This window comes from Epinephelus fuscoguttatus, linkage group LG17, assembly GCF_011397635.1.
Source record: "Epinephelus fuscoguttatus linkage group LG17, E.fuscoguttatus.final_Chr_v1".
Lineage (NCBI taxonomy): Eukaryota > Metazoa > Chordata > Actinopteri > Perciformes > Serranidae > Epinephelus > Epinephelus fuscoguttatus.
Genome location: NC_064768.1, coordinates 37834011 through 37859714, shown reverse-complemented (window position 1 = coordinate 37859714; position 25704 = coordinate 37834011). Strand labels below are relative to the sequence as shown.

The following is a 25704-nucleotide window of genomic DNA, read 5'->3' as shown; positions in this document are numbered from 1 at the left end:
AGGAGCAAATGAGTCAAATCAACATTACAAATGGGGAACTGTAATGTTGCGTTGGTGAAGGCTCGCAGTACGGGGATTTTTATTTATTTAACCATTCCTTAGACAGGTATCTCATTAAGACATGCGGACTCATTCTCAAATGAGACTAGATAAAGCTTCGTGCCCACAGGGGGCTACCTACTGGCAATAGCTGGTGGCCACATAGGGACTTTTCGTGGCCCCGGGCCATTAGGCCACAGTTACTGTCAAACACTAAGACAACACTAAGAGGTGCTGTTTTATAAGATTTTTTGGTGTTCCATTATGTAAGTTAAGACCTTATGTGGCTTATTTTATCTTAAGTTTCCTTTAGCTGATGTTAGTAACTATTTCATTGAGTCCTATTTTGGTTATATTTATTTCTTTGATTTGAAACGCACCTAACAGCTCTTTACCCCTGTAGATTCTCCAACCTCTTTTGTGTCAATTATGTCATCTCCTTTGTGAACACATAACTTTAGTTTACCAAAAACACCTGGTTTTATGTTGCCTGCTTTTCCCTTTTTGAGCTGGGCTGAACATTCATATTTGGTGCACATTAGAACAGGCTGCCGCTCCCATGAGAACACTCCCGTCAGTAAGCGCGCGGAGGCGGACACATGCATCTTCGGCACGCGCCTTGTCAGTTTCAAGCGGCACAACGAGAGCTCCGCTCCACTCTGTTCCGTTAAGTTTAACACGGACATTTAAGAACTTTCTCCTTCTCTCTTTTGATTTGTGTGCATAAATGATTAAGGTGAGAAGCCGCCCATGTTTACAGATTGTATATGTATATTTGTAAGAATTGAGTGTAAAGCTAGTTTTCCTTTTGTTTATTTCAGAACCACACACACACACACGCTACACTTGTAAACCTCCTGAAAATTAAAGTATCCTCTCGAACCTGATTCTCTGGTTGGAATCATTTACTCCATAGTTGTTCTACCCACACCAGTGTGTCCATGAGGTCTCCTTCCTCACATCGCTCAAGCCGCGAGCTGCACTTGTGCGTGTGTGCGCTGCTGATATTATGCGATGTCAATCATGCGGTGCGGTGGGAATTTGACCACCGTTTTAAATCAGCATATTTTAGACTGACCGGCCGATCGCAGGTCATGGCCGATCACGTGAAAACCAGCCTGATTCTTAGCATTGCTGATAAATCGGTGCAAGTCTAATTTAAAGAGCCAGACATGGATTATATCAAACATGGGGTACTGACTTAATGGACAGCCAAGCAAATTCACATCCCTCAATATACTTCTTTTCCTGCCCGACATTTCAGCATGTCATGGCAGGAAAAGCACAACTAAATACTAACAGAATTATATGTGACTGCATTCCATTGAGGTGTACTAGTTCCAAGGCCCTAACAAGCTTCTTTTAGCTCTGAGAGATTATTTTTAATGAGCAGGAATGCAGAGAAAGAGCTATTGTTTTTTACTGTTTATAATGGTAGATAGTTCATTGGAGGAGTTATGACAACAGTGCAGATCAAGATGGAGAGTACAGACGGCCATTCTCCAAGTAATTAATAAGCAAAAATCACATGAGTGGGCAAAGATGTGAAATGACAGCGGTATAACTATGACATTACAGCCTCTCTATATATTTACCACACATGTTGCTGTTTGGTTGCCATTTTTCTTTCTTTTTGATTCCCATCTTAGAGATCGCTAAAAATATATGTATCAGCAGTGTTAAACGCTGTCTATTATAAGTTTTAGCTTTGTGTCTACACATCTGCTGGTGCTCCAGTTAAAAGCAAGTCCGGAGGGAGAAATCCATCACCGAAGAAGCCCATAACGTAATACACCCACAAGGCAATGCTGTCTTTTCAGTAAAGGATACGGCTCATCATGGATCATCTGAGGTCAAACTGTAAGAGTATCTGGGTGGGGCTTTTTGTGTAAGTGGGAAGAGAGCTGCGGCTGCTTCACTTCTTAAAGAACCAAAAGAGGGCTCAACATAACTTTTAAAAGTGCTTTGTATTATGAGTAATTTAAATACTAGGCAGCTGTATCAGCTTAAAAATGAAAGACATGAAGTTGTTTACTGAGTTAGCTTCTCAAACACCAAGTCCAGGCTAGCTGGTGTCATGTACCTCCTGCATAACTGATTGTTTTGTAGTTATTCAGTCGAACAAAATCAGATCTGTCTTTAATTTGAACGCAGCACAGGTGTAACAGCAGTTTGTGGAGTTTGCGTCGCAGGGTGGAAATCTGATCAGAGCTGATCAGATCAGATGATAGATGAGATGATCAGCTGCTGCAGAGGCAAGTGGAAGCCAAGTTTTAGACCCAGTGCAATGAACGCTGATGTTTCACTTTCACTGCGCCTGGTGTTCTACGGCTCTGTCTGGGCCCAGAGTGCACTCTGCGCTCTCTCTGCAATGATAACTGAATGGTATATATATTCTCTGAGGGCCAGTTGGACAGCAGATGTTAAAGTGGTGGGTTGCCACGAATAAATATGTGGGGAAATCCTGCAGCAGATGAGGTAAGGATGTAAAAGAATCCTCCATTTTAGAAAACAATACGTGGTTTTGAAATGTTATCTCATAAGGATCTCTCAGTTGGCGGCATTAATCTTGAGAATGGTGGTGTTCAGTGGCCCACCAGTGAGTGTGATAGCTCTTGCAGCTTCCACCTGTCCATCAACTAGTATCCTTATTTTCTCAGAGGTTAAAAAGTGGTTGCCACTGATGGCAACCAAAGGCCAAGTATTGGTCACCAATTCCTCAAACTGGTAACCAATGGCAACTGTGCAACCGTTATTGCTGAGCCCAGCGAAGGTTTCAATAAAGCTTTACTAGGCAGTTCTTTTGCATGGGTTGCCAGCACTGCTAACAATCAACCATACTCTGCCTGTACGGTTGAGTCTCAACCTCCAACTGAAGACAGGGCAGGGATCAGGTTTTTTCGTGCATTCTACCTTCTGTATAGCTAAGGTAAGGTGACGTAGACTGGCATAGCTAAATATTAAAAGGTCTGTCTGATCCATTGTATGCCATTAAATTAGCACTAAATGGATAAAACTAGATTGGCTAGGGTCAACGTCCACTGACCATCTGAGTAGTAATTAAGCTTGGGCAGTATCTTACACCTTCATACATTCCTGAAATTTCACCGTGGTTTAAGGTGACCAGAGGTCAGTAGGGACTGACCTTCGAAGGTGCGTGATGTGCATTGTATATAATACATCCTCAGTACGCCCTCTCCATAAGAATTAAACAGCAAGATGATCTCTGTTTTTTGATGTCCTGCTGGGTTTCTGAATACCCTGGTATATTGTAATACTGTGATACCGCTCAAGCCTAACCTGCTTTACAGTAGCGTTAGCTTGTCGCTCAAGTGGGGCAGCAGAGGAACTGCAGAAGAACTGAAAGACAGTAATTCTGCAGCATATTTTAGGACTGGCTACATGGATTGCGGTCACATGAATCTGAATGAATGATATGTTCATTCCAGTTTGTTTTGAAATATAAAAGCGACAATCCTGGAGCAGACTATTACACAGGACAACCTTTCCTGATTAATAATACATAACAAAGGACTGATGGTCCAAGTGGTGCATTACGGTTTAACTGACAGCAGTAGATGAAAGAGAATGCAGACAGTCCCAATCATCACACAGCCAACAACGGAACAGCAATTTCAAAGAAAGGTCACCCAGTTGGTACACTGCTGTCATTCTTTGCTCTGCAACTCCGTGCATGTTGCCTCGGGTAAACGGACACATAGCAGCATGTAACCATCGGTGACATTTAAACATAAGGCTGTCTACCTGACTCAGATGTGTACTTTGCTCTAGCCAATTAAGACTGGATCTTTCCATTTGCCCTGAAGATGTAGAGTGTTTAAGAACGTCACAGACTGCCCTTTAGCTAAGGCAGTCCGAGGATGGTGACATTTGAAATACAATGTATCTACAAAGGACCATACCTTTGAGTCAATTTCTTTAGTATTCAACAGTAAAAAAGGTGTGAGACACGGATTTAGTTATGCTTTTAAGAAGTATATGAAGATTCTTCTAAGTGAAAACAGCAATCCCTAAATCTAAGGGACAGGTTTTAAAGACACCGGAATATTTGAGGTTTAGGTCTTGCTTCCAGGCTCATAAAAAGTCTCATAACTGATACATTTAAAATGCGTCTGACATTTTCATTTTGAAAAGATTACAACATTAAAAGTATTTTTAAGCCCTCAAAATGAAAGGAATGAGCTTTGCTTGAACCAACAGGGGGGTCAGTTTGCATTTTTATGCATTCAAAACACCCAGATGGGACAAAACCTGATCAAATCTTCTCCACTCACCGGTGAACTTCACTCAGCTTTATGCTCAAGCGTTCAAAATGTCACATTTGCACAAGAAGTGCTGCTGGTGTTTGGGGAACAATGGCCAGTGTGAGCACTGAACACCTCATTAACCAACTCCATCTTCAACTATCACAGTGCCACATTAGCAAGAGGTTGGCCTTTCATTAACACTGAAAATGAAATTCCATGCTACCATGACAATGTTTTATTGCACAATAGCACTGATTAACAACCACATAAAAGCACAGTGCTTTGGCACTAGATCTTTGTGGTTATGAGATTAGATGAATGAAAACGCAGTAGTTCTGACATCGTCTATACTGAGAGTGATTAAAGAGGGCAAATAGAGCTTTGCCCTATCCCATTTCTTATTTTTTACCTCTACCCCTTGTTTTGGAGTGCCCCTTTGCTCCTCAGAACAGAGTTACAAGGTACAGGGGTTGAAATCTTTCCCTATGAAATGGGACAACCCTGATACGTCATCAGTATCATCAGTTAATTCAAACTGAAGTCATTCAAATCAATGAATTCAAAGACTTCAAGGATCCACGGGCACCCTGTAAAATGTAAGGCTGTCATGCACGAATCAGCGTTAACAATGTGACGTACACTAGCTAGCTAGTTAGCTACTAAGACATAAGCATACTTAAAAAACTAAACTTGTCATAAAAAGGATAATAAATATCAAAACAATATTAAAATAAGATAATACGATGGTCATCATCATTTTTAAAGCTTCATTAAGGAAGACAATACATTTGTGGGTTTCTTTTGTTGTTCATGCAGCTGTCTTGCCGATAATTTCGCACTACTCTCAGTTTAGAGCATGCCTTTGAAAAGCCTCCGTTGGGAGGGCCATATGGCCCTAAAGGCCCAGACACACCAATCCGCCTTCAGACAATTAGCGGTGACAATAGCCCTGTGCTGCATTGCATCAAATCGCCTGTCTCGGCCAAAATGTTGCATGTGAACACACCACCAACAATATCACAAACTATTAGGTAATGTTTCTGCTAACAAACTCAATGGCTAGAAAAAACAATCTTACTTAATGTAACAAGTAGGGATGGGTCACGATTTTCGAATTTCGAATAGTCGTTTTATTTTTGAAAAATCGATTTTTTAATGCGACTATTACTATTCGCCGTCTTATTTCTCCCCTTTATTTGACATGCAATTCAGCTCCTAACCGCACGAGGGCAGTACAGGATTGCTACAGTGGTGTGAGATGGGCTACCAGCTAGTTTGATGATCTTCTACAAACAGGAGAAACATGCAGAGACTACTACTCCGCGAGGAATGTCCGCAGTCATTCGGGCTTTCATAGTTGAGTGCACTTCCGCGTTGTAGTTTCCTGTAAAAATGTCTGTGAAAAAAAGATTATTCGAAAAATTGTCGAATAGTTGCCACGATTTTCGAATAGTGTTTTTGCTTGTGCTGCCCATCCCTAGTAACAAGTTTGGTTTGGACTCATTCCCTCTTTGGCTCTTTGTTTACTTTCCTCACTTCTGTTTCTCTTCTCGTGCACTGAGCTGAACTGACAATTACAGTGATTTCATTCACGCAGAAGCTGATTCAGCATGCTGAAAAGGAAAAAAGCTGAATAGCGCCAACAGGGGCAAACAGTGCACAACACATTGCGGTGACAGGAGCGTCCGCTTAGTGTGTCAGGGCCTTTACACTTAGCCCTACCCCTCCAACCAAGACGTGAATGTGCAAAACAAGGGTAAGGGCTTAGTGGTCGGGGCAAAGGGTGTATTGGGAATGAGCCCTCGTCTCTGTAAGAGTTCACAGAAGATGAATAATTACCACATTATAGTGGCATTAACTCTCAACTTGATTTGGCTTTTCTTAGGAGGTTAACCCTGAAAGAGTTAGGACACCTCCATTATCCGGCCATAAAACATAAGTAGGGACAAATCCATTTGAGATTTATTGTTAATCTAATTATTAATTCATATCCATTAACTTCTGCTTAAAATCCCCTGATGAAAAACAGTAAAACATTAAATTTATCCATGTGGTCAACAATGACTCAAAGTCGTCCATTTCCACAACACACTGACACAATTTGCATTTAGGCAAATAATCACAGAGAACATGCTTTTTAAATACCACATTCTCTCCCAGTACTGAGCAAAAAAAGGGGACAAAGAACCTTTCTCAGTCTGTACATCTCAGCTTAAACACAGTCGTACAAAAGGTCTGACCCAACCGCTGACACAATGTACCATTTCCAGATTAATAATAGAAACACAATTTCCAGTTTGCTTCCTGCTGCAGTCGTCACGACGTCTAACAGGCACAAACGCGGACGTGATCTTTGAAAATATGTCCTGCTTTTGCCATAGCTGCTGTATACGAAGGACAAATTGAGCTGCAGTGGAGACAATTACCTTTAAGGTGACTGTTTCATCTCCCATCGAGACAGGAAGGGTCGCTGGGTTCCAATACCACAAGTGTTTTGTGGCATTTATCAGAAGGAACTACTTTTAAAAAATCTAACTCATGCCCAAATGGTGAGAATCTGGAACGTGGTGACATATTTTTGTCTTTCCAAAATCAAAAACAAGAGCAAAACTGTAGCAAATTAATTTAAAAGTGTGTGTCTCTGCTCTATCATAAGCTGTTTGGCCCTCAGAAAGATCATTCTCAAATTAATAAGCCAACATGGAGGCTGAATCATCAACAGAGCATGTCTTCATCCTCAAAACACCAAAAAGAGTTTTCATCACCAGCATCTTGAAAGCTTGGAGATATGGATATAAAACGGAAAGAGAAATGTTAAATAGCTGATGGCTTTGACAATATTCTAGGTCAGTAATTTTAAGAGGATATGAGATGCAACCCTGCATCTTCCTCAAACACAAGAGTGGGAGGAAAAAAGAAGAAAGTCTATTTTCAGAAAGGCACAGCACAGCAGTTCTCAGACTGAGCCTTCGCCTGCAGCTACAGAGTTACTTAACTTTAGATTTCAATTGAGTTAACAACCGGGCAGGCTGTTTGGCATCCCACTAACGGGAGTCAGTTCATCATTTAGAGCGCGACCATTCACGCTGACATCCAGATTACTCAATTAAATTTCACTTAAAGTATCGTGTCCTTGCGGGATCTACAACCTGTGTTCGATCGAATGGTTTAAAGAGAGAAAGCCACAACGCTCCTTCGTGATAAACAGTTTCTTCCTAAATTCACTGTGTTCAGCCGTGATATAAATTCACCCTACCCTAAGAAACTTCTATTAAGTCTTTTTATGAAACTTTTTCTGCCTCTGCTTCCCTGCCACATTGCAAGACTTCACAGTGTTGAGCACATTATCTCCAGCTGCAGTTAATAAGCATCCCTCCCCTGTGCAGTAAATGTATTTATCCTGAGCCTCTGAGTACATAAAAACAACATGTATACATCGCTGTATTGTTATTTATTACTTAGCACCAACAAATACAGAAATTAAACTCCACTGCTGCTCCTGACAATAAGTTTGATGTGACTGAAGTGGGATGATAATTCTCAGTAGGTTTGTTGCTACAGGCGACTCCTCACAGTTTCTCACAGTCATTTCATCCAGTGTTAACATACACTGAATTGTGCACATTTAAATTCGCAGTGTGTAGGATTTAGTTGCATCCAACAGTGAGGTTGCAGATCGCAACCAACTTAAACTGCCAATCCTATAGGAGAACTATGGTGGCCAACACAAAAACGTGAATGGCCCTATGTAGAGTCAATGTTTACTTTGTCTGTTCTGGGCTACTGTAGAAATAACATGGCGGACTCCACAGAAGAGGACCCACTCTGCATGTAGATAAAAACAGCTCATTCTAAAGTAACGAAAACACAACAATTGTTGGAGTCAGGCGATTATAAACTCATGAAAGCCACGTTATAAATATTACACTCCATTTCTGCCAATAAATGCCCCTAAATCCTACAAACTGGACTTTTAAGGAGGCTCTAATATAAATCATACACGCTCATTTAGAGCTTTTAATCTTCCTCTCCTTCTTCTATAATCCCATTTTAATTAACCCTGTGGGCCCTAGGCCTTTTTGGGATATTTTCCTGCCTTTACTTTCAAAATCATATCACAGTCATTATAGAAGGCTACATACACATGCTATATCTTGTTTGTTTGTTTTTTTCAGGACAATCTGGGCTACCCAGATTTGCCATCATTACATGTCCTTCTATGTGCCTGTATTTTATATTAATTTATATATCAATGAAAAAAAACCCTGTGTTACTAAATTCTTACATTTTTACATGTATCTCAGCATAGCAAGTTGGAAGTTGACATATTCTGCCATATATGAAGAGGGGAGACTCTCTGGAATCTGGCAATATAAGAACCATGATGCTGGGACATTCTGTCACTTCACAGTTGTCCAAAACATGTGGTTTGTGCCAGGCGGACATGATTGCCAGTATTTTTTCATTATTGAAGAAGAAATTCCATTGACTCATTCACAAGTCAAAAATGTGTTTTATCTGAAAGAAACATGCAATATTTACATCTAAGATCATAGAAAAATAGTAATAATATTATTCCTCACTATATGAAGTGACTGATAACAAGATCTGTATAATGGATTGTAAAGGAATCCGTCAGGTTTTTATTTTGTAGACAATTGATCTGGATTTATAGCGTGATGAGATGACAGCACCATAATGTGTTTGGTATAACTGGAAAGCTCTGGTCCTGCACTTTCATGTGATATACGTGGAATTTCTGTGCGACCCTGCATTCACGAGTAATCCATCCAAGAGTAATGTGTGTGCAGAGCTGTATGAAAGCTCTGTTATACATAATTTTAGTGTAACTTTATCTTTTTTTTTCTCGGTGTGAAAACATTGGACTACCAGCTTGGTCTTGTTGGAAAGCTACGGTTCCGCTGTTTTACGTGATATGCGTGGCTTCTCGCTATGACGAACGGTTGCAGAGAAAATCCATAGAGAAGAAGAGGTGTGAATTTGGACGCACCATGCGTCATTTGGGCCCATAGGGTTAAATTTCTTACCATTTTAAGATTTAAATTACATGTGGATTTTATGCTGAAATTTAGCCTTTAATTTATATTTACTATGTACTTATACAGACTTATGCATTGCAATACCACTATCAGCATGTGGGTGTTATATACTCTGTCCACTCGATGGCAAACTTCTCCCAACAGCATCAAACATGGCCATTAATTGGTCCACAGCCTCAAAGGCATCATCAAAAGTCCTCCAAAAAGACACTCTTGTTCAAGGCTGGAATAGAAAGCTTCTAAAAGGGATATGGCCGCACCAGAAACCTCATTGGAACTGCACAGTGGTTAGCATTAGTTTCCGGGCTAAAAAAAAAGTGTTAAGTCTGTCACATGCAGCCCTCCAGAGGTATTAGTAAAGTTATGTGATACATTGTCAAGCCCAGAGTTAACAACAGTTGTGTCCAGTATGTGAGATCAGTCCTCTTTGATGTTTGGTGGACAAACGCAGCACACAGCTCAACTATGCAAGCTCCACTTCAACATTACAGTACGAACTTCATTTTCAGATTACTTTACAATTGACATCACATCTATTTTTTACTTGCCCGATGGGACAACTGCATGAGGCATTCGGCTTCGTCGAACACAGAGTTTACTTGTGGCGTGCAAGCGTTAATGTCGAGCCATACACACGTATTGTGACTTCAATGGTCAGGAGTGATGATCTCTGCGGGCGGATCGCATTATGCCATTTCTAAAATTGTAACATTAGAAATTAATGTTAGCACATTAAACATGAGATTGTGATTCACATTTGTCAGATGTGCCAAAAGTAGGGCAAGATTTGCTAACGATAGCCAACATCGTCCCAGCGACCTACAGTACTTTATGTACAATTTATAGTACCGAATATTGCATACTGTTAACTTTTATAATCATTTTAAAGGAAAGATAAAAATACCGGAGTGGTAACCAATGCAGCTTTCCCATGACTTATTCCCATTTTATGAAAAAGAGAAAAAATAATTACGACTAACCAACATGTGACTTCACCTTAAACACCGTTCGCCACGTGTCATGTCCCATGTGAACGAGCCATAAAGCTCTTTCTTCAGAATAAGCACCCACTGAGAGCCCCTTGACAGATCTCAAGGATCTGCTTTGCACATGTTCCCCCGCTGAAGCATTAGCAGTGTACAGACTCCATTAAAGAGTATTTATCCAGGCAGGAGGTGCAGAGCTCTCAGACATTATTAATCACTTCACATGCCTCGCAAGGAAGACAAAAAATACAAAATGCAGAAAGTAGACTGATGCAAGGATTTGCATATTGGAATAGGTGGCAAGCCAGAAAAGTAAGGAAGGTGCAACATTAAAGAAAGATAAGGCGTACTAACAAATGACAAGACTACATCATGTGGCCCACATGCACAGGATGGCAGTCAACCTGACACATCACCACAAAGTACAACCAGGACACAAAACACTTTATGAGAAAGTCCTTGCTGCCCGACCATACAAGCATCTATACCCTTACTCCTGTAAAGTAGACTGACCTGTAAGTAAACCATTCAACTGCTCACTAATAAAAGCCTTCAAGTGGTTTACCACTGAAAGACTTTTATTGTGTAGTAAGCAAGCAGTAAGTGCTGAGCTTGTACATAAATACTTCATCACAGCTCCATCAGTGATGCAAAAAAAGAGCCAATCAGAAGGCTGTTATCAGGTACAGTTAGGAACAAAAACGCAGGAGTGAAAGGAAAAATGATGACAACTCCTTTATCCAAATGAATCTACCGAAAGCTAAACATAGCACATGATGTGAAAATCAAGATGTTTGTGGTGACATCGACAAAGCTTGTTTGATTGTGGGGACTGGCACTGTTTGGCACTTCAATGCAGAGAAATTATACTGCAGGTGGATGTACTTATAACCTGCTGTGACGCTGCAATGAAACTTTAACCCTGAAAAACAACACAGAGGTACTGCTGTGAAAAAAGTATCTGAATGCCTTGGTTACTGTACATACGGCCTCTGGTTTCTTACCGACAGCCATGTAATCTTTGTCCTTGAGGGCAACAAAGAAATAAATAAATGAACAAGACTCTACCACAGACTGTACTAAGTAATGGACGTTGCCACTATAACATCACTCCTTGGTTTGTGGACTCCCATTTTAAGGCTTCGAGTTTGGCATTTTGGCCGTCGCCATCTTGGATATCTGGAGTCAGGAGTGGCTATATTTGAAGAGGGTGGAGCTAAGCTTAACGCTAGCAGCTAGGATGATAATGCTAGATTTTAAAACCATTTAAACAAAATGTACTTCATTAAAAAACTAAATAGCGGACTCTTCGGTGGGTGTTTTTGTACAACCAAACGCTACGCATGCCTTTTTCAGGTAACCAAAACATTACAATTAACATTCATGGGCTGAAAACACACTTAAATAGCGACAGCTACAGAATCTGGGGTTACGCCATGCTCATGTTATCTAACAAACGGTATTACCGTGATAGCGACCTGTCAATGGACGGCACCCACCTGTCACTCAAAGCAGCCACACCCTTAATTATGCATAACTTGGAGTCTTTTTAACATTTAAATGGGTGAGATATATAAAAATTCAACCCGCTTACAGTTGTTACGAACGGGGTATGTAGCTATAGAGATCAAAACCGATTTTTGTACCAGGATGTAAACATGTTTAAGTCTGCTGTAAAGGGCATTTGAACATGAAGGTCTATGGGGACTGGCTGGCTCTTAAGCCCAGTTCAGAACAAAGACTCACGATGAGACAAGTTGAAACAGACAACTACTTGTGATGCGCTGTTCTGCAACGTTCTAAAAACCTGCCAGTTCACACCAATGCAACTAAATGACACGGTGTATCATCTCTATGCAACAACTCTCTGTATTTCTGTTCTGATTTGCAGCTTTTCAGGTTTATTTTGTGGCTGAATATAATTTGTAGCTTCTTAAAATATGAATGAGGATAGTGATAGTGAGATACTGGCTACAGCTGTATTGGTAGTAGTGATGAAACGGCGAAAAACAGAAAGGAAACGAGCATCAGATGGACTGTATTCATAATCAATACACCACAATAACATAGTCAGTGAGAATGTGTGTGTGGGCGGGGCATAAGTACATACAGCGAGCAGCAGCAGCGACCCACCATGAGAACAGAAACAGAGGGCTCAGCGGGGACACAGCACCCACCACAGTAGGCACACACATGGTCAACGGTCATTTTGACTTTGACTTCACTACAAGCCAATTAGCTGTAGAAACAGGTGATGTGCATCACGCTCTAAAACCAGCTGCCGGCGATTTGACCAGCGGAGTTGCAGGTGACACCATCAGCCGGCTTGAGTCGAGCTCGAACAGCCAGTTCACAGAGCTGCAACTTTTCTCTGCAACGTTCTGAAACGGTTTCATCTAGTCGTGAATGTTTGGTCTGAACGGGGCTTTTAGAGCCAGCCCCAAGTGGCCATTAGAGGAAGTGCAGATTTTGGCACTGCCTGGTTGAGTTTTTTTTCTGCTTGAACTCTACATGTAACAGACTCAAGCCTTTCTGGACATACGTGCCTCTATTCTAGGTTTTCTTTGTATGAAAAAACAAAACAAAAACAACACCAAACTGAAGGCAGTACCAATAGTTCCCCTCCCCTTCCTTACCTCTCTGTCCATGCTATCCAGATCCTCCTTGCAAAGCGTGTACAGAGGCATCGTTTCTGACATGCTTGGCTGTCGTTTCCGTCGAGACGGTCCTGGCTGCTCGTCGTCTTGGCTGGACCCTGCGGCATCATCTTGCTGACTCTTTGAAGTTCCCCTGTGGAAAATAACAGACACTATAAATGTAAACCAGTGTAGTGGCGATAAATGGATGAACTAGCTGGCTAATTAGCTCAATATACAGAAAGATGAAGATATCAGATTGTTTTATGTGACCCAGGTAATGTAATGTTTCTATCTATAATATTAATATCATCAGCATCTGCTATTTTCAACATCATGTCAAAATGTAGCTGAAATCGTATGTTGGCATGTCATGACATTTAATTAATCATTTCAATTTAATAGAATAAAATCTCTGAAAATGAATATTTATTTTGTGTTATCTTGTTTACTTGTTCTACTTTGAAAGTCATTCTTGTGTTACAGTGATCGTCACATGAATTGTAAACACTGTACACAATCTGCACATTTTTTTACAACACAGACAGTTTGCAGATGTTGAATGCAGGGTGAAAGACTGAAGGTTGAAGCTAGAAACCAACAGTTTCCAACAGACCAAGAAAACCTAAATAAAAAAATAAAATACAATATAATAAAAAAACTAAAATAAAATAGAATTAATTTAAATTAAATTAAATTTTAAAAAATATAAAATTCAAATTTCATCCATTTTAGGTGATGAATGAAACAGCTGTGTGTGGTAATGAAAACCTCTGATGACCTACTTTTTTCACCCCACATAATAAATTGATCAGGGATCAAAGAGGGAATCAATAAAGATTCAGACCGATAAGCAATAAGCAATCAATAATAGCACTGGTATCAATAAATCTAATCAATTCCTTTCCCTAATGAGAAATGGGAGGTCTGCCTCTCTGTTACGAGAACCCATTAAATGTTAGTTCCTGTTGGCAGTGCTTAATTGAACAAATCAACTTTGAAGATTAAATCCAACTTTATGCAACTCCCTGAAAACTCCACAGTGCTGCTAATCCATGAATTATATGAGCCAATTTCATGCTCCTGATTATTAATTATAGAGTATCATCACAGATTCGATTCTAAACACATTAAGCCTCCGTGACTGTCCAGTAAAAAAGATGGCTGAAGTTTTATTCCTCTGGAGATATGTGAAAAGCAGACAGGCCACAAAGACAAACACACAAAGAGGCAGAGGACACACTCTGCATTAGCATTTGTGACTGACAGATGGATGACAAATAAAGAGGAAGATCACCGAGGTGACTTTGAGGATCTGCGAAGCCTTCCTTGCACCTGCCACATCATTCTTGTCCAAATGTAGGTGGAAATTAAATGAGAACGAGACTGGAAAATCAAATATTTATACGACTGCATGAGTATTTTGTACTAAGAGTTCTTCTTGTAAGCAGCCTGAATTTTATGGTGCTTTTATATCCAACCCAAAATGCAGATACAAATAAAAATACAACACGTTTGAAGGCTTGTCTTTGAGGTGCACAACATACTCCCTGCCACCCAATGCTATAAACAATCCATACAATAAAAGGTGTGTTGGGAGGGTTATTGTGCCTCTGTTGACAGCTGCATGTCTCCCCCGAGGGAAATTCATAAAGCATTGTAGCACTACACCAAGAGCTGTCTTAGTTCACAGAGAGGAGAAGGATGGAAATGAGGCCTCGAGGACAAATCAATACATTTAAGATCCCTTATAAGCTGTTCTGCAGTCAGTACACTTTTTTATGTCAGCTTTTTTACATACTATAGCTCTGCACGAACCCTCGAGGAATTTTCTGGCTACAGTGTAAGAGCACGTCCACTATTCCTGTCGATATGAAAAATGGAAAGTGAAGAGAGCGTGTATGTGGGCAATATCAATCATCACAATTTATTCAACAATGGAAAATAATTCCCTTAACTGTAATGTTGCCTGTAAAGGGATACACTGCTTGTTAATAGTACATCTGTTGCTCTTCGTGCCTCCATTTTGGATCCAGCTCCTTAAAATGAACATTTGTATCACTCCAATTTCGTTCTTACCTGAGACAAGACTGCTCTCTGTGATCAGAGAGCAACATAGACCCCGACGCCTGGAGGTAGGATGGCGGCCGTGGCACCTGAGGGCCCCTGCGGATCAGCTTCCCTGTGACAGAGTCGTAGGTGCGGACCTCAGGGGCTGGAGCTGGAGGTCTTTGCTGGATGGGAGCTGGGTGGAAAAGATGCTTCTGCAAGGAGCCCTGAAAGTCAGGGAATGCTGCTGGACTGTTGCTCCTTTAACAGACAAGAAACATGTCTCAGATTTGGAATTATCTCAGGTGTTATTGTATTTAATAGGTCAGCAGCATATGTGGTATCTTTAAGTTACTTACCTTGGCGTCTTTGAATAGTCCTCCTTTAATGGGTACAGCTGCTCCTCCACCCTCTCCCAGCGCTCCAGACAGCTCCACAGCCAGTCAGGGTTGACTACACAGAGGTGCTTGCAGCCTTGTGCCTGACGGACCTTCTCTGTGCCTGGGTGACAGGAATCAAAGAGGAAAAAGGTGAAAATGAGAGCAGGTGCAGTCCTTACAATCAAAAGCTATTACCAAAACCACACACTATGGGACCGCTGAATAATTCAGATCAATGATCAGACTTTCTCTCCTGGAAGAGAAAATAATTGCCGGATCAATATTATGAGAAAGATAACAAGGACGACTCCCCTTTTTCACTTTTCTGCCAACTCAATAGTTTTCTTAGAAATCCAGAAAGCAATGTTTTTTCTTCCAAATCCACAATAGAGAGCAGTGTTTCTGCTTGAACAAGTTGTATTGATGTTAGACACAAAGAAACTAAATTGAATCTTTGAGGCTAGAAGCTCATTAACCCTAAGTTGTTTTATTCTTGCATGACTACCACATTTCCTCTTCGGGTGGCGTACAGTATGTGTGCCTGCTTTGTGTTGAGCGTTGTATCATAAACTGGAAAACTGATAAAAGGGATGTTCTCCATAGTGTAGTTTTTTTTTTTTTTTTCACTTAAGCTGTGGTGCGGAACTTTTGTCTCCCCCATCTGGCCGTAAGAGTAATTAAACAAACACTGTCTACGTGTTTATGACGAACGCCTGCAGCTAAGCCCGCTGCATCTACCCTGCCCCCAGGAGCACTCTCTTCGGGTCTTTTTTTTTTTTTACTTTAATTCTCTCTCTGAACGTAGAGTTTTGTTTTTATCTGGAGCTCCCCTTCAGAAACCTTTCTTAGATGCTTCTCTGGATCTTCCACTACAGTCTCCCTGGAAAATTAGCATTGGCATTATCAAAATTAACCATGGCTGTAAATGCCAACCAAGCTAGCAGCTAAAGGTAGGGTTAGCTCCAACCTCTAGTCCAATACAGTCACTTCTGGCTCCAAAAATCAAAGATGGCGACGGCCAAAATGTCAGACTCGAGGCTTAAAAACTGGATCCACAAACCAATGGGTGACATCACAATGTCAGTGGCTATGACAATTATTTTTATACAATCTTTGTTCGACCAACAGACCGGCATCAGCATCCATAGTCTCATCTGTAGCTAAAAGAATACCCAAAAATTGCTTTATCATCACAAAAAGTATAGGACATAATTGTTATCACCAGCCTAACTGTGTATTAAAAACAGAGCAAGTTTATCTTTGTCCATTGAAGTTTTTTGCGTTGAGAATCCTGGAGGACACGAAGAGCTAAAGAGGTTAGGATTGGTGAAAAGATTGGAAGAAATAGGGCAACAAAGTCATAAAGCATAGTTTCAATTCTGTAAATAAAGTGTAAACAAGATAAACCCCTTCTTTTTGACTGCCACCTCTGATAATTGTGCTCTTGAAAGTAGGGATGCACCGAATATTCGGTAACCGAATATATTCGGCCGAATATTGCAAAAAAACCCACACATTCGGTATTCGGTGGAATAAGTAAAAGCAAGGCCGAATAATAGCGGCGTCTTTTGATAACGCAATCAAACAGTGTGCGGTGACAGATGGAGTAAAATGTCAGCAGTGTGGCGATTTTTATTCCGTCCGTCACCGCACTCGCATTTGCGACTAAAAATAGTTTTGTGTGGGCAAAATAAATCATTCAGCACGCTGTGTGAGTACAGATTTCAACCAGCAGCAGAAACGAAATGGCAAATCCTGCCGGTTGTGCGTTGAACGGGGGTCACAGACACGGACAGGAATACATATTCCTATCAAATACGGCGGCGCATGATAACAGCTTACCGGCGACGGAGAAGTCCGGCTCCAGGTGAATAACTTGTTGTCATGACTGCCCAAAAGTACCTGAACAGCCGAGCCATGGCGGCACACAGTATGTGGCGTATCAGAGGAGAAACAAGCCATTCACATTTCTCTCTCTGTGGCAGGTAACGGTCCACAAACCTCACCGCACTTTAGGGACTGTTCTTTACTTGTCAGGGGAGGAGGGTGGCTAGTTGATTTTTATTTTATTTATTTATTTTATTTTGATCCCCCTATGTTAATCACTTATTGATGCTGTTTTTGAAGTATGAATAAGTCAATAAGTAATTTATTCCATTGAAATATCATTGATGTATTATAGAAAAGTGATTTATCTTTTTATAAATGACAAAAGGCACATCTGCCTCATTTTTGCTGTGGTATTGTGATACTACTCAGAACCATGTTATTTTCATTGGTATTGTACCGTGGGTCCCAATTCTGGTACCGTGACAACACTAACTTGGAGGGGGTTCATCTGCAAAAACTAATGAAAAACTAAAAAACGGCATCCGGTATTCGGTACTCGGTATTCCGCTAAGCGTTTAATTTTATTCGGCTTCCGCCACAAATTTTCCCTACTTGAAAGTTAAAATGTGTTAACGAGAAAGGTAAAGTATCCTAGGCACGAAAATGAACATCATGTGAACAATAATAGCAAAGAAAACATAAAGCTAGGATTTTCTGTGAAAAGGACAAGGTAAATACCGGTCAAATGTGCTGTTCTGACAACACAATGGGCATTTTCCGCAGCTCTTTTTAGACTAAGTGACCTACTACTTGTATTGCCCTGGTTCTATCTTTGGCTGATTTTTCTCTTTGTGATGTACAAGATGAGTGATTGCCAAGTGCTGCTCACAGTGGGGCTGTCTCTCAAAGCAACGGTGCCACTTCCTGTGCTTGTTTACAGAAGGTAAACTGGAGTGGTAGCAAAACAGGCGTGAATCCGCTTTAGACAGAACAGCATTTTCTAAGCAGGATGGAAGCTGCTTTGACATTTTCAGTGTCACAGAGAGTCCTTTATTGTCTTGTCTCTATCTTGTGAACTACCAGAGAATGTGCGACTGGAGCCAGTAGTTACAACTGGCAACAGCAACGTCCTTTAGGAGTGCTTAAAAACAACTGGGCTGAACAACATTCAAAGCAAAACAGGACATTTTGCAACCAACTGGTTAACACAGGATGGGCTGGGTCCACCAAGGCAGTACATTATTTTCAGTCACAGCATAATTTAGTCTTCATGTGCAACACTAGCCTCCATAGGATACATTTTTCACTAGCTTTGTTGATTGAAGTCTTTGCCCATTCGGGGGGAAAAACACAAACAGCCTCCAGCGTTCACGCAGTTCTCTAATGTCAGAATGCAGTGAACCATGTTTATGTCAATCAAGCAATTACTGAGAAGGGGCTGTGTCAATGCGGCAATCAGTACCAAGCATTATTATTTAAAGCTGCATAAATCAAATTTTGGCCACCAGTGCAAAAGAAAACAAGCGGACCACTACGGAGCAAAGAGATCAACAACTGATTATTCCTGCAATACCACGTTCTACTCTTTACACACAAAAGCAACTGTGTTCTTATCTGTCTTCACTTCAAGTTGTAATAAAGTCAGCTGCATTTTTGATACTACTTATGGTCTTCATTTTTCTGCATTAGCCATTCAATGCATTTACATTCTATTATTACCCCACTACATAGCAGTATTTATTGGTAGAGGCGGAGTCCGCCATTCCTGCACTGAATTCAAAGGAAACGATGCGAACGTATAATCAAGTACAGTTTTACCTCACTGATATCTGTCGCACTGTTTTCTGCTGAGCCTATTTATACAGTACTAAAGCTGTGCTAAGTATAAAGTCCTACTCTGCTGCTTCAGAGATGAAAGGACTTTAACCAAGGTCTCTGCATTAGTGCACCCGTACACCCTTTTTGTCACGTTAACTGGAGCTTGTCACACTGGAGTGGCTGACCTCTGACTGAGATGCATTAATTGTAATGACAGAGTATTCAATCTCAATTTTCTCTCCTCAAGTTTTGGCAAGGGCTCAGACACACAAATGTGCCAATATGTAAGTGAGCCTGGCTTTTAAACAAGCCTTCCATGACCCTTCTTGGATTCTAGCTTCATTAGCAAACCATTACTCACATCAATTACAAGAGGTTCCAGCACAAGGCTACTAAAAGATACTAATTAACTATATTCAGTAATAGGAACAAGACCAAAATATGCAGGTGAGGAAAAACTATTTTAATATCACTTTCAGTCCTAGGTTTGGGTGACTGAACAAGATTATAGTTCAACACGATATTGCCAAATCGTCAATTATTTACTCCACCCCTATAAAATACTGCTTGAGAATAATACCACAAAGTTTAAAAAGATCAATTAGTTGCCAACGTTCACAGTGATGAAGCTACAACAGCATGCTTGCTCAACAACATACATACATCTCTACATACCAGCTCTTGCTGCGATGAGATGCGTCGTCCGATTGGGATCTTGGAAGCTAAGAACCAGATTCTTGCCAATCATGGCTCCCAGTGCTTTGGCATGGTAGTACTCACGGGTCCTCTCCATGGGGTAGTTGGTTGGGTACAGTCCGCTGAACACTATCGTCGTGCCCTCCAGTGTCTTGCTTTTCAGCTCCGGGACAATCTTGCGGATGTCCGGCATTTCCGACTCCTCCTTCCTCAAGTAGGCCTCGTATCGTGCATAGTACTCTGCGTGGATCCTCTCCAGCACTTCTTCCAGGTGGATCAAGTGATCGTCCTGGTCGATATCAGCTTCATCTTCCTCCTCCTCCTCGTCCTCCATACTCTGGTCCAGCAGCTCCTCCCCCATGGTGACACCAGATTGTTCACTATTCTGGGACTCTGTTTCTGGCTCTCTCCTGTCTGAGCAGCCATTCCCCAGCTCAGGGTCTGGGAGGAGAACTCCTGAAGGTTCTGCCGAGTCAGAGCTGGTTTCTCCTTCGCTCCGGCCTTTACTGTCCCCTTCCCTAGCCTCATCCGCATCACCTGGCTCTTGCGTGACTCCCTCCTGCCCAGGCTGCTTTGCCTGGCGAGACTTGCCTTCACTATCACTCTCTGATGAGGGAGGCTTTTCTGTAATAGAGTCACTGTCACTGTCGCTGGAAAGGTCAAAGTCCAAGTTATTGGACTCATGGCTCGGTGGTGATGAGTTTGCACTGCCCTGTGCCTCTTTTGTCACCAGTGTCCTGTTGCCATCATCATCCTTAACATTTGTTCTGTCACCCACCTGAGTTTCTACCGACCCTGCCCCAGACTGCGCTTCAGTCTCTGACCCTTTACCTTGTCCCGATTCATCCTCCACAACCCCTGTGGGATGTGTCCGTTCATTTGTTGGTACTCCCTGAGAAGACTGAGATGTTGTGGTTTCTTCCTTTCCAGAAATGTTGTTGTCTTTCGCCCTTTTCCTCGGGCCATTATTTTGCTCATCGGCACCAAGTGTCCCTGGTTCTGTGCTCTCTGCTGGTCGACTTGACGGGCCTCCTGCTGCAACAAGACACAGGGATCAGAATCAATAGGTGACTCAACAGTAAGTTATCTATTATTTCATGATGGCATTTTTCCCAGTAACACTTGCGACTTTTTTTCACTTTTCATTTCACAATGTCACTTTTAATGACAATGATGTTGTCAACGCTCTCTTGCCTCTCAGCCAATCACATTGCCCAAACCCCTTATGATAGCAAGCTCAACAACATCTACCAGATTGGCCAGTTAGCACCAAGTCAATTTTATATGGTGGACATAAAAACTGAACTACAACTTCTGGGTCCATCATGTGATGCCATGGGACCGAAAAAGACTTTTACCCCAGAGACTTACGTTGAAAAAAGACACCTGTTAATACATCAGCAGCTGTTCTTCTTCTTTGAATTAGCCACTAAAGGCTACAGCTACTTTTTTAATTTTCCCGCAGTGGGTCACACACATAACATGTCGTAAAAACGTCGCACTCATGCAGCCCATAATCCCACCCTGCCAGCTGTCCCTTTTACACTGAGGTCATTTCAGTGCAGTTACTACCTCCGATGTCGCCTTAAAGGCGAGACAACTCTTTCCCTCCATTCCGTGATTGTACCTTTTATACAGAATGGTGAGGTGGCATAATGATGTGAAATTCCTGCATTGACGATGCAGTGTAAAAGGTGCTTATAATTAGCGCCTGTCAGCTGCAGCAATAACGTCAAATTTATTGTGAACTGACTATCGAGTTGCTGTTGTAAACAGTTTTTTGTTTGTTTTTTTTTTTTACTTCTGATAACGTTTTACTATATTTTGTCTTTTTTTTTTTTAACCCATAGTGATAATTTAAAACAGATTTTTAAAGCTCCCATAGGACCCACATCTCTAGTAAGAAAACTTCCAACTAAGAAAGATCTTTTAAATGGTCTGTCATGATACATGCAACATAGTTTAGTTCAGATTTCACGCACTGTTTGGCATCATATAAGCTCAGTAGCAGTGATGGTTACTGTCCTTTTCAGCATGCACCTAAGCATTAATGCATTCTGGAAGGTCTGTGACCCTGTGATTATAAACCTCTTAGTAATAACCTTCCTAACATTTCATGCACACTCTACCCTGGGGGATAACCCAGATTTAAGCTCAGGAAGAGCTGTTTTGGCTGCCTGTGCTGGCAGGCACCTCTTGGTGTAGAATCTCCCTCTGAAGGCAAAGCCGACTCCTCTGGGTACACTGAGTCACTCCAGTGCAAGTGACTCTATTCGAGCGTGACATAAATTCTCAAGCGATAACCTGTCAACAACACAGAGTAATCCACAAGACAGCGATACTGATACCGAGACAGCCAGACTTGACAAATAAGAGTCGTGGCTTTTGGAGGCAAAATATCCTGCCATTTTTTAAACTAGATAGAAAGATGTACCATAAACTCTGCATACATCTCCATTAGTGATGATAAGTGTAGTGTACTGTGTCATGTGGAACCACAGGGCTGGATGGACAGGAGAGGGCAGATAAATAATGTGAGGAGGCAGGGCATGCGAGAGAGGGCGCGGGCCAGTGGACACAGGCCTGCAGAATACCAATGCAGCAAATTAGACTGTAGGCAAAACTTTTCAACAGTGTAATTCATCCTCAAAAACAAAGAGCCATTTTTAGACTTACATTGTTTGCAGCATCTCAGTATCAAGAATGGCAGGCAATCTACAGGACAATGACTCAGCGTAATTACTGATACAGTGTGTGGTATAATAATTACATAATGATTCAGATGGTATTAGTTAACAATGATCACAAGACAATGCCGCCTCTGTAGTCATATAGTATATTGGCACATGTACACGTGTTTTAAGAGTGCTTACAGGGGACCTATTATGCTTACAATTAAATAAAGTTCCAAATACCCAGATATTGGTATGTAAAAGTAATCCAAGTGAGCAAAAACCAACAGCTTCAGCCATTCTAAATACTGTTTTTAAATGTTTTTCTCTACTTAGGGACATCTGGTCATCTGTTCCAGGCGTGCTACTGCAAGTGTTTACACTACGTAGCCAACACTGATGTATGACGCTACATGTTACCTTCAGGGAAACGTGTCATCTTTAATGCCAATGTTGTTATTTTCCTCCAGATTTTGGATCATATTCCTACTGGAACATTTCTAGTTGTGTTTAACAGCTGTTTCTGTTCATTTTTGAACGGGAGAAGATGCCTGCCAGCACACTGCTACATGAGGCTACATGATGACATCTGGGAAACATGCAATCTTGATGCTCATGTTAATTTCACCCCTAATTTGGGTCATATTCATTGTGTTTAAAAGTAAAAATTGTTCATTTTTAACCAGAGGAAGTGCCACTATACACAATCTTTCCCAGGCTGCCAGTACACTGCTGCACGTAGCTACATGCTAACGTCTGAGAAACACATAATCTTGTTTGCTAAAGCGGACAGTAATTCCCTGGCCTCCAGTACACCGCTACATGTAGCTGCATGCTATCGACAGGGAAACATGTAATCATGTTTGCTGTAGTTGATAATCTGACCCCAAATTCAGATCATATTCCCGCTGGAACATAGGAGACAACTTTAGAAGCTTTTATTGTTCATTTTTTTTTGAGAAAATGCCTGCAAGCACAATGCTACATGTAGCTACATGCTAACGTCAGGAAGCATACAATCTTGGTTGCCAGTATCGTTAATTTCTCCCTAATTTCAGATCATATTCTTGCTGGAACATGTCTGGTTGTGTTTAGAGGCTTTACTTGTTAATTTTAAATGGGAGAAAGTGCCGCTAAACACAGTCATTCAATGGTTGCCAATACAATGCTACATGTAGTTACATGCTAACGACAGGGAAACATATAATCTTGGTTGCTGATGTTATTAATTTATACCTGATTTCAAATTATATTCCTGCTGGAACATGTCTGGTTGTGTTTCGAAGCTTAATCTGTTATTTTTTTTCACAGTAAAACGTGCCACTAAGACGCCAAGATGTGAAAGACCTGGCTATGCTGATCAATCAGAGCAGACTGGACTTTTTCGGGAGGGGGGCTGAAAGAAACAGGTGTTAAAACAGGGTGTCTCAGACAGAGGGTGAAAACAGGCATTCCTGCTCAAACAGTGAGGAAAATAAACTGTTTTTTGACCTTTACAGCCTGAAAACATCTTCTTGTAGTAACCATGAATACAAATATGAACCTAAAAATGAGCATATTTGGTCCTATGTAAAGCTGCACCTCCTGACAACAACATCAAAAATTAAAAAATATATATTCTTTTTAATAATTTCAAAACTCCACAGAATTAATTCATGAACTGGTATTTTTATTTCATAATGTGTTTGTTCTAGCAATACAACTGCAACTGTAAATAATATTAATGCCATCAGGAGAACTGCTGATTTGGTCAAATCCTTCATGTAAATGTGTGTTTGCTGTTCATGTGATAGACATTATTGAAACATGTCCACTTTAACTATTTGACCTGCAAAGCAGCAGGAGAGTTGCTTGATGAACAAAAAGAGGTCAAATCTGCTTTGGGCAAACTGGAGCTTGTGTTTTAACCACATAATGAACTGTGTATGTAATGTATTCTTTCCCAATTTATCAACGATGTAAAGGCCATTGTTGAGCCTGGCAGCTGCTGTAACATGGGATCAGGACAACCAGGAGTTATCGCTAATTGATGTGACAGCCAGAGAGTGGGTGTAAATGAGGGGTTCCTACAAAAGTCCCCAAGGAGACACACTGGCTGGCTCCAAGCAGCTTGTTTCCTGTTGTGATAATAAAGAGGATAACACTGTGTCTTTGAGAGGAGTCCCTTTATGAGTTCGACACAGAGGTGAAGTATCAGAGCCCTTAAAGACAGCCTGTCCTTGTCATTGACAGGTACGTTTGATTCATGGTGAGGTTGGTGAATAGAGGTGTGTAGGCTCCTAATGCTGCACATGAATCAAGTGCTAGGGATGTTATTCTGATTTCTATTTGGTCATGCCTGTATGCCTGGCCTTAAGAATATGTCTTATCATATGTAAAACAAAAACTGCATTAACTCATTTTTGACCATTGAAATACAATTTGTTTAGAATCCTGTATTTATACAACAGAACTGTGTCAAGTAAGAAAACCGATTCACAGGTCGTCTATCTTCAGATTTTGCTGCTTGTTTAACAGATTTCAAGTTCTATGTTCCATGACTGCAAAGGATGACTGGGAATCTCCACTGGATATGAGACGTACGCATCAGGGAAGCATCCTGTCCCTTAATCAACATTGACTCTGTCTTCCAAAAATGTCTATGAACAGCAGCTCTTGGGGAGCTGGAGTGGACATCACTAACCTGACTGCCTGCAGAGATTTACTGAACCAAAATAGTTTTCATGTTGGCTCCATGGGAAGAAATCAACAGTGTTTTTATGTATTGATTCACTGATTTTACTCCCTTGCCCCCTACAGCGAGTGCAGGGAATCTAGATATGATTAATAAGTTCAAGACACAAACACAGCAGGATATTTGTTTGATTTTAATAGCTGCCTAGGCAGATTATGCCTCACTAAACACAACAAAAATAGACTGGAAGCATTAAAATGTGGTGGGGTCTCTGTGAGACTTGCCTCTTACTGAGTCAGTTTTGATTGTGCAGATGGGCATGAGTACTCGAGTACTCGTCCAGTGTATAGAGGAATTTCTGCCCAAAATCCCACATGGGAATGTGACTTTGTTTAACTATTTGAAATGGGTAAAATCTGTGTGTCTTTCTTCGCTCAGCACCCTATTGCTCTGCTGTCGCTCTCTCTGTTAATCATGTGACTGCTGCTGCTGGAGTGTGAGCTCAGCACCAAGGAACAGTCGGTGAGAATCTGCCTGCACACACTAACAGTGATGGGCTAACGCTACCTTGCACTTATTAATAGGACAGAGTTCAG

General features: G+C 41.2%; 1 protein-coding gene across 2 annotated transcripts in view; it reads right to left on the bottom strand.

Moving 5' to 3' along the window:
* The window catches only part of ctdp1 (CTD (carboxy-terminal domain, RNA polymerase II, polypeptide A) phosphatase, subunit 1), a 108906-nt gene that overhangs the window by 72686 nt on the left and 10516 nt on the right, over positions 1–25704 (bottom strand). The window contains exons 8-11 of one of the 2 annotated variants that reach the window (XM_049602015.1): positions 19742–20797; positions 15398–15539; positions 15069–15299; positions 12990–13143 (exon numbers count right to left, since the gene is read on the bottom strand). In XM_049602015.1, the coding sequence (XP_049457972.1) occupies positions 12990–13143; positions 15069–15299; positions 15398–15539; positions 19742–20797 (1583 nt within the window). The remainder of the gene's footprint in view (positions 1–12989; positions 13144–15068; positions 15300–15397; positions 15540–19741; positions 20798–25704) is intronic. The other variant, XM_049602016.1, reaches the window with a different exon arrangement.